The 10,000-nt window shown below is 42.3% G+C and overlaps 1 protein-coding gene across 1 annotated transcript in view; it reads left to right on the top strand.

The window, feature by feature from the left end:
* Positions 1 to 5,216, top strand: part of LOC135115298 (2-(hydroxymethyl)glutarate dehydrogenase-like) — a 6,446-nt gene extending 1,230 nt beyond the window's left edge. The window contains exons 3-8 of the mRNA XM_064031902.1: positions 570 to 722; positions 869 to 987; positions 1,304 to 1,450; positions 1,636 to 1,756; positions 2,975 to 3,159; positions 3,535 to 5,216. Coding sequence (XP_063887972.1) covers positions 570 to 722; positions 869 to 987; positions 1,304 to 1,450; positions 1,636 to 1,756; positions 2,975 to 3,159; positions 3,535 to 3,768 — 959 coding nt within the window. The 3' untranslated portion in view covers positions 3,769 to 5,216. The remainder of the gene's footprint in view (positions 1 to 569; positions 723 to 868; positions 988 to 1,303; positions 1,451 to 1,635; positions 1,757 to 2,974; positions 3,160 to 3,534) is intronic.
* Positions 5,217 to 10,000: the final 4,784 nt, after the last annotated feature.

The following is a 10,000-nucleotide window of genomic DNA, read 5'->3' on the forward strand; positions in this document are numbered from 1 at the left end:
TGCTTGCCACGGTCCATGAAGTCTAAGGGCAATGCCAATCATATTTCACTTAGTCTACGCAAAATGACCGCCACTTTTCCTAACCTGACATAACCTACGTAAATCAAACTAACTCCACCACGTTCCATTAAGTACAGGTAGAAGGACTGCCAGTTTTATTAACCTGACCTAACTTAACCTAACCACTTTTCTTAATCTAATCTAACCTCACCTAACATGACATAACCTAACCTAACCTCACCTAACATGACATAACCTAAGCCAAACAAACTACACCAGATAATTTTCAAGTCTAAATAAAATGATTCCTAATTTTTTTCTAACCTAACTTGTCCTAAGATAATCTAGCATTAACTTTAACCTAACCTTAACCTAACTTAACCTAACTTATCTTAACCAAACCTAACCTAATATAACCTAAAACAAAACTAACTACTACATTTCATTAAGTCCAGTTAGAATGACCTAACCTAACATAACCTAAGCTAAATCAACTCCACCATATATTTCTTAAGTCTACCATTTTCTTACCTAACCTAACCTAAGCCAAGCAAACACCACTTTTCCAGGCGCGGCAGTGGCGGGGAATCTCCTGCAGAAGGGGTACCAGGTGACTGCAATAAGTGACCCCGAAGCCTCTAGGATGGCCCACCTGCCGTCCTCCATCCCCCGCTGCTCCTCCCCCGCTGAGGTGCTGAGTCTCTCCGACGTGGTGCTGACCTGTGAGTGCTGAGTGCTGAGGTCGTACTTGAAAATAATATAGTTTCTGATTTTTGTTTTTCTTGATTCTGTATTTGTGTTTTTATTTTCTGTTTTCTCTCTTTCTCTCTCTTTACTACTACTACTACTACTACTACTACTACTGCAGGTCTGCCTAAGCCTACTCACGTGAAGGGCGTAGCGGAGAGCAGTGATGGTCTGCTGGCAAACTTCACGGCTGGCAAAATTTGGGTCGATCACTCCACTACTGAATATGAACAAACGATCGTACGTACACACACACACACACACACACACACACACACACACACACACACACACACACACACACACACAGACCTACCTATTTCCACCTGTCATCCTCATTCATAAATTCGTTTAATCTTCTTTTAAAACCCCCTAATGACTCAACACTAACAACCACTCTATTTGAGAACCAATTCCTTCCTATCTCTTATTTAAATCTAACTATCAAACCGAACCCATTATTTCTTTTACTATCATATCTATCTATAAAGAAAAACATCCTGGCATGCTCTTACTTACACGCTCCCTTATCTTCCTTCTGCTGCGTCGCCTACAGGAATACATGAAGGAGGTGGAGGGCAAGGGCGGCTACATGTTGGAGTCGCCCATCACGGGAGGCCTGGATGCGCTAAGGAAGGGACAGATGGTGGCGTACGTGGGGGGACGGAAGGACGTGGCTGATGCTGTTATGCCTATACTGGAGGTGAGGTGCTGGTGGCGGTGGTAGTAGTAGTAGTAGTAGTAGTAGTAGTAGTAGTAGTAGAAGAAGTCATTTTTTTTTCTTTTTTTTTTTCTAACTTCCTTTACAAACACTAAAATAATTAATCATGAACCATCATAATCTTTAACCACCCCCTTCTTCATCGCCTCCTTCACCCCCTCCTTCAGGCTTCCTATATGACGGTGTTCTACGTGGGTCCTACCGTGGGCACCGCTATGGTCATCAAGGTGGTGTCCAACATGCTCTGCTGTGTCCACGTGGTCGCCATGGGGGAGGCCCTCATGCTGGGTGAGTGGGTGGGTGGGTGGGTGAATGGAGTAGGTGGATGGTTGGCTAGGTGGATGAATGGGTGAGGGGGTGAGTATGTGCGAGAGTGCATGGGGGTGGGGAGAAGCCTTCACCTCCACTATCCTGTGTCTCTTGCCTCAGACTGTTAGGTTATTTCATTATGTTAGTCAAAGTTTTATTCATTTATTTGCTTATTATTTTTCTATATGGATGGGAGAGTGATGAAGAGCTACTACCACTATTACTACAATCACCACCACCACCACCACCACCACCACTTCCTTACCTCTCCTCCCCCACCAAACCAACACCCCCCACACACAAGACTGCACCCCAGGTAAGGTCAGGGCTACCTATTCTTTCATTAGCCTGAGAAAAACGTCCTTCTTTCCCACCACCACCACCACTATCACCCCTACCGCCACCACCACCACCACCTCCTCGCCTTCCTCACCTGCCCAGCTTCCACGCGTTGGGGTTCTGGAGGCGGCGAGCACTTCAGATTTGCGCTATAGATGAAGGTGTATTGTGACATGTGAAAGGAGAGATAAGTATACCACATGTTGTATCTCAGTGGGAAGTTTATGGAAATTTTTAGTACCCAAGGTGAGAGAGAGAGAGAGAGAGAGAGAGAGAGAGATGGTTAGTAATGGTGACCTTGGTGGAGTCATGTTATTTGTGTTATCGTGTTACCGTTTTCTTTTACTCAGCCTAGTTGTTGATTTTATTATTTTTTTTCTTTATTTTTCTTGCTTGGTGCAGTATATGAGTGTTTTGTTGTTGCTGTTATGCTTTTTTATTTTACACAGTTTATTTATTTTTTTATTTTTTTCTCTTTCCTTTTCTTTTCTTTTCTCGTAATGTTTCTTTCAATTAACGCTCAAATTTTCACTCTTATTCTCTTACATTCGTTATGATTTACATACGTAGCAGTCTTAACTAGTGTATATATTTTACTTTACCTTTTACGCTCTTATTCCATCATTTTCCTTTCACTCATTTGACTTTTCCTAGTTCCCATCTTCGTTTGTTTTTATATTATCATTTTTTCCACCTCTTCTACTTCTACGTACTTCACCTACAATTTGTCCTTCTCTTTCTCCTCCTCCTCCTTCTCTTCCTTACTATAATAATAATCCTTGTCTTTTACTCATCTAATGCACCACTCCTGCAACCCACTCACTCACAAACCCGCCCCTCCTTCATCGCCTTCTACAGGAAAGCGTGCCAACATCGACCTGAGGACCTTCTGGGATGGCATCAGGCTGAGCGTCGGGAACAGCTTCGTGTGGGAGACGGCTGCCCCTGTGGTGTTCAACGGCGGGGAGTATGACCCTGGATTCTCCCTCTCCCTGCAGAACAAGGACTTACAGCTGGGTTATGACATGGCCAGGAAATTCAAGGTTAGTGGTTGTGGTGGTGGTGGTTGTGGTGGTTGTGGTGATGGTGGTGGTGGTGGTGATAGTGTGTAGCAGTGTATAGTAGTGATGTTTTGTTTTCGTTTTTTTGTTTTTGTCTGTTTATTTGTTTGTTTGTGTGTTTATTTATTTGTTTGTTCATCTGTCTTTGTTTTGATTTATTTGTTAATTTTCTCGTCATCTAATTTTGCCAGGTTCGAATCCCGGTTTTTCTTTTATTTATTCATTTATTTATCTATCTATTTATTTACTTTTTTAAGCTTGAGTCCCAGAACCAGTATAGAAAACGACAAAACCACACAAAAATCCACACAAAAAACAAACGCACCACCACTACCACCACCACCACCACTCCTTCAGGTTCCCATGGCCCTGCACCAGCACACGCTCAGCACCTACAGGGCAGCGGAGTACCAGTTCGGGGAGGAGGCGGGCTGTTACATAGTCCCTCGCGCCCTGGAACTTGCCTTAAACGAGTACCTGCAAATCCCGGGCTTCTCCAGGTGGGAATACAACAACGTGGTGGCTGACGGCTCCCTCAACGTCACCCACGAGGCTATTGAAGACCCGAAGGAGGCGCAGAAGGAGGAGTAGGATGGTTTTAATTGATTTGGATGGTTATCTTGTGTTTTCTTTTGGTGTTTTTCATACTTTTTTTTCTTTCTATTTTGCGTGGTGATGGATGGCTCTCTCATCGTCAAATGAAGACCCGACGGAGGCGCTGAAGATGTAGAATTGGCTTGGATGGTTATTCTGTGTTTTCCTTCCGTTTTCTTCTCGTTTTCTTTATTTTCTGCTTTGTTGGTGAGAGAAGGCTGCCTCCTTGTCGTCCACGTGGCTGTTGAGGACCCGAAGGAGGCGCTGAAGGAGGAGTGGAATTGGTCTGGATGGCTTGGATGGTCTGCACTGGCTTGGATGGTCGTTATCTCCGTTTTCTTTTATTTCGTTTTAGAGTTTTCTTTCCTTTTATTTCGTTTTTCAGCATTTTTTTCATCTTTTTTTCTTTTAATTTACTTTTTTCAGGGGTGTTTTTCTTTTTTCTCGTATCTGTTTTTTTTCGTTTTTCTTTTTTTAGCTTTTATTTCGTTTTATTTCCTTCTTCAGTACTTTTGTTTATCTCAGGTTATTTTTTTTTTCTAGGCATTTTTTTTATTTGTTGCATTGTTCATCTGTTATATCTATCGTAGTTTCATCTATTGTATCTCTATTACCTTTCATCTACCTTTTTTTTTTTTTCCTCCACGAGTTTATCTTTCCATCGTAGCTTCAGTGTTTGGCGAGGGAGACAAGCTACAAGAACGAAAGAAAATACTGAGTTATTAGTGAGAGAGAAAGCTGCGTGGCGTTCCTCAGGGCACTCCTCCCTCTTTACTGTATCGTCACACCTGGAGAGGGCCACCTTCACAGACACACGCCCGGCACTGACTAATAAGCAGGGCGTGTGCTTATAGCGTGGGCGTAGGCGTGGGCGTGGGCGTGGCTTCCTCTCTTTACAAGGCTGGGTAACTGGTATTTATTTATTCGTTTGTTTACTTGTTTGTTTGTTTATTGTATCGAAGGTTACTTGTGTGGTTTAAAAAAAATACTAATGTAATTAAATCATATGTAACATACAGTTTTATGGAATGTTTGAAAATATGCAAGGATTTATTTAGTATTTTATCAATTAAAGCTATTTTGGGAATTAAATCCGATAGAATAAATACGATAAACACACACACACACACACACACACACACACACACACACACAGAGAGAGAGCTTATGCAAATTATGCCTGATAAGCAACTTGTTATATGAAGTAAGATGAAATGTGTAATCTTTTATCTAGAATATGTTTAAAACTCTTACGGAAATAAAATCTCATGGTACAAAAGTGATAAATATATGCGTAAAATATAAATCATACCTAATATGCAAATTGTTACAGAAAGTACATTAGAATATATAACCTTTTATCCAGAATATGTATAAAACCAAGGAGACAAAATATTGCAAAGTGGAGAAATAAAATCAGGTGGAATAAAGCTGTACAAGAACCATCGCCTCAGTTGTATTTACATTATGGTAGCGTGTGCACGACCATATTTGTCTCCAGTGTTTGTTTAAAGGCTACCCATTTCTTATTTTATTGAAGCCTAGCAGTACTCTAGTTAATGGAACCCTTTGAAAGAAGCCTATAGAAATCTGGTGAGTGATATTCTAGTTTAATAAAGCTTAGTATTATAGTTAACTGAAGCCTAAGAGAGAGAGAGAGAGAGAGAGAGAGAGCATTGATGTAACTAATTGATCAATATTTATGAAAGATAAGAGATGATTTATTACCTCTTCATCAATGTGACATGCTTCATGTTATCGTAACTTCAATAAAGCTTGCCAGTTTATTAGGTTACGTTAGGCTAAAGTTTTCCTGCTTTCATTGTTTTCATTGGGGTAGTGATGGTGGTCGTGGTGGTGGTGGTGGTGGTGTTGATGATAGAGACTATATATTGAGACATTGGTGGTGGTGATGATGGTGGTTACAATGATATAAATAGTAGAGAGATAGCAGTGGTGATGATGAAGGTAGATATTGCTAGGAATGTGATGGTGATGGCATGGTGATGATGGTGATGACAGAGATAAAGATAGAAGAGAATTAACGGTGGTGATAATTGTAGGAATATGTTAGATGATGATGATATGGTGATAATGATAATGGAGATAAGGAAATGATGATAAAGGGCAGAAATAGGTAGATATTAACAGGAAGGTGATGTTGATGGTGGTGATGACAGAGATAAAGATTGTAGGGAATTAATAATGGTGATGGATGTAGGAATACTTAGATAATATTGGCACTGTAATAATGATAATGAGGATAAGGGGATGATGATAAAGGAGACATGATGGTGGTGGTGATGGCGATAGAGCAACGGTGATGACAGGAGGGTACAGTAAGGAAGATGATGATGGAGGCTGTAGAGAGAGAGAGAGAGAGAGAGAGAGAGAGAGAGAGAGAGAGAGAGAGAGAGAGAGAGAGAGAGAGAGAAATGATGATGAGAATTACACGACACGAGATGAAGAGACGATGGCAGGGAAGGTTAAGATAATGATGATGATGATATGAAATGAAAAAGATGATAATGGAGATGAAAGCAGGAAAAGAAAAATACACACGTGATGAAGAGGTGATAATATAAATGAAAATAGGATAAAAAAGAAATATGAGACGAGATGAAAAGGTGATAGAAATAAAAGATGATGATAGGAAAAGAAGAAAAACAATAATATAAACAGTAGATAATGATAGAAGGAAAAAAATGAAGGACAGGGGGTAGGGGTCAGGGGATAATAGATGGGGGTGATGGGGGGAATGGATAATGGTTAGGTGACCCTGTAGCTGGCCATCTTCCCCCCACCCCTCTCCATCAACCCTTTCCCCGCACCTTCATAACCCCCTCCCACCTCCCCCAACCCTCTCCTCTCGTCACAGCTGGTTTTTAGTTCCGGTTGGCGACGCGGTGATAGACTGGCTGGCTCTCTCTCTCTCTCTCTCTCTCTCTCTCTCTCTCTCTCTCTCTCTCTCTCTCTCTCTCTGGAATGATCATACGTATCTTTTTTATTTATTTATGTATTTTGTTTTCTTCTCTGTTTTTATCGCTATTTTACTTTCTCTTTCTTTTCTTTTTTTCTTTACAATTTCTTTATCATGTTTTTGTTATTATCTTCTTATCTTGTAGCTTTTCTCTGATTCATCATAATTCCCTTTCTCGTTTTTTTTTCTTCCATTCATGTTTATCGTGTCAATATTTTACTTTTATCTTATTTATTTATTTATTTATGCATTTATTTATTATTATTATTTATTCATTTATTTATTCATTTATTTTTTTTTGTGATGGGGTTAGTATCTCTTTATCGTGTCCAGTGTGTTACGTACTCAAAGTTTTCCTTGTTTACATTAATTAAGTTATCTCGCGTGGTGATCTGCAGCGAAGGAAGAGGAGGAGGAGGAGTGGGAGGAGGGAGAAGAAGAGAAGGATAAGATATGGGCGTAGGACACGAGCATGGGTGAATATGGGAGCGTAACATGGGCGGCGTCCCGTGAAAACCGTCCCACGATGATGCATCCACACACCACCTAACTCCCAACCCTCCACGCAATCAGCGGCCTCCCACACGCAACGCACGCAACTCCACGCACCCACAAGCCACCACAGCAACAACAGAACCCGCAACTAGGCCACGACACTCACAAAACACTCGAGCCAAGCCTGGAACAGTGAGAAATAATGAAATAGTTAAGTACACTTGGTGGCAACTCAGCCGTGAGCCAGCCAGCCAGCCACCCTCCACCTTGCCCGTCTCTCCTGCTCCTCCACCTCACGCACTCCTATACCTACGTCCTCCACGCCTCAACTAACAAAGGTAAGGCCCTGTCCTTTATCCCACAGCATCCTGAAGCCTTTAGCCACCTGCAGGGACCGGTAATACACGCTGTCATGGGGTTTAGTGGGGCAGAGAGGGTGGAGAAGATGGGGTTCTGACAGGTGTGAGAAGGTGGAGCCAGTGGCGCTTCCCAGTACTCTTGGCTCTGTGTTCCCCCAAAGCTTTGCCTGAGGGACTGGAAGGTTGCCCTGCCTGTCTGCCTGTCTCTAGGTTTGCTCTCAAGGATAGGCGAGGTTACAAAGTTCAGGGTTTTATTGAAGTGTGTGTGTGTGTGTGTGTGTGTGTTTGTACTTTGTGTTGTGTTGTGGTTGTGAAAGTGTGTGTGTGTGTGTGTGTGTGTGTTTCTCTCCTGTTATGGTTATATTTGCCGTGAAGCCCTAGTGAGAGAGAGAGAGAGAGAGAGAGAGAGAGAGAGAGAGAGAGAGAGAGAGAGAGAGAGAGAGAGAGAATTTTTTTATCTCAAATTCTAATAACAAGATCTTATATTACGAAGCGTGTGTTGTGAACTGAGTGTATCTTAATGCATTAGTTGATGTATTTAGAAGGAAAGTTTTCACGCTTTACTCAATTTGGCTTATCTTTAAATGTGCGTGGTATCATTATTATTATTATTATTGTCGTTGTTCTTGTTGTTGTTGTTGTTGTTGTTGTTGTTGTTGTTGCTGTTGTTGTTGTTGTTGCTGTTGTTGTTGTTGTTGTTGTTGTTGTTGTTGCTGTTGTTGTTGTTGTTGTTGTTGAAGTTATGCTGCTGCTACTACTACTACTACTACTACTACTACTACTACTACTACTACTACTACTACTACTACTACTACTACTACTACCACCACCACCACCACCACCACCACCACCACCACCACCTCTACTGCTCTCCATAATTTACCCATCTCTATCCATCAATACATCCTTTATATTTTTATCTATTCCATTAACCTTGAATTGTACATACGTCAGAAGCATAACCAGTCTGTGTGTGTGTGTGTGTGTGTGTGTGTGTGTGTGTGTGTGTGTGTGTGTGTGTGTGTGTGTGTGTTATCAGATGGCAGAGACATAATGCACATAGGGTTTGTCATTAGTTTGTGTACGTTTTTGTAGAAGGCGTACATGAGGTGGAAGAAGAGGAGAAGGAAGAAGAGGAGGAGGAGGAGGAGGAGGAGGAGGAGGAGTAGGAGGAGGAGGAAGAAGAGTAGGAGGAGAAAGAAAGACATAGAGACACTAGCTGATTAACTTCAGTGTGTGTGTGTGTGTGTGTGTGTGTGTGTGTGTAAGGAGGTGAGAATAGAGGATGCAAACGTGTGTGTGTGTGTGTGTGTGTGTGTGTGTGTGTGTGTGTGTGTGTGTTTAGAGTACGAAGCGGCGGGGAATAAAAGGGAACGAGATGAATGAACTGAAAGGCAGACAGGATAAAGAAAGAGTAGTAGTAGTAGTAGTAGTAGTAGTAGTAGTAGTAGTAGTGTTCTCAACAGGATCCTCACTGTTGTAGGAATGGTGGTGGTGGTGGTGGTGCTGGTGGTGGTGGTGGTGCTGGTGCTGGTGGTGGTGATAATCCTTGCCAAACGCAGATAGCTCCTTAGGGCACTGGAGGAGGAGAAGGAGGAAGAAGAGGAGGAGGAGGAGGAGGAGGAGGAGGAGGAGGAGGAGGAGGAGATAGTAGTGTTGAGTAAGAATAAGAGGAGGAGGAGGAGGAGGAGGACGAAAACGAGAGGAGAGGACAAAAAAAAGACCTGTGTGTGTGTGTGTGTGTGTGTGTGTGTGTGTGTGTGTGTGTGTGTGTGTGTGTGTGTGTGTGTGTGTGTGTGTGTGTGTGTGTGTGTGTGTGTGTGTGTGTGTGTGTGTGTGTAATTCTTGCCTTCTCTTCATTAATTAACAAGTTCAACAGGAATATTATGCATATGTTTACAACTTCCCTGATGTCTTTCATATGTAAATCTCTCTCTCTCTCTCTCTCTCTCTCTCTCTCTCTCTCTCTCTCTCTCTCTCTCTCTCTCTCTCTCTCTCTCTCTCTCTCTCTCTCTCTCTCTCTCTCTCTCTCTCTCTCAACCATAATAGGAAAAGTGACGAAACTAGATATCACAAGTATATCTCCCTTTTGAGAGAGAGAGAGAGAGAGAGAGAGAGAGAGAGAGAGAGAGAGAGAGAGAGAGAGAGAGAGAGAGAGAGAGAGAGAGAACCTATGAGTGTTGCAACTATAGGGAGAGGTTGTATTTACCCTCGAGTTGGTGTAGAGGAGAAGGAAGAGGAGGAAGAGGAGGAGGAGGAGGAGGAGGAGGAGGAGGAGGAGGAGGAGGATGTGAAAGTGAGTGTGGATATGGAGGAAGGAGTGGGAGGAGGTGAAGGTAAGGAAACAGAAAGAGAAGAAAAACAAAGAGGAGGTAAAGGAGGAGGAGGAGGAAGA

This window comes from Scylla paramamosain, chromosome 29, assembly GCF_035594125.1.
Source record: "Scylla paramamosain isolate STU-SP2022 chromosome 29, ASM3559412v1, whole genome shotgun sequence".
Classification (NCBI taxonomy): domain Eukaryota; kingdom Metazoa; phylum Arthropoda; class Malacostraca; order Decapoda; family Portunidae; genus Scylla; species Scylla paramamosain.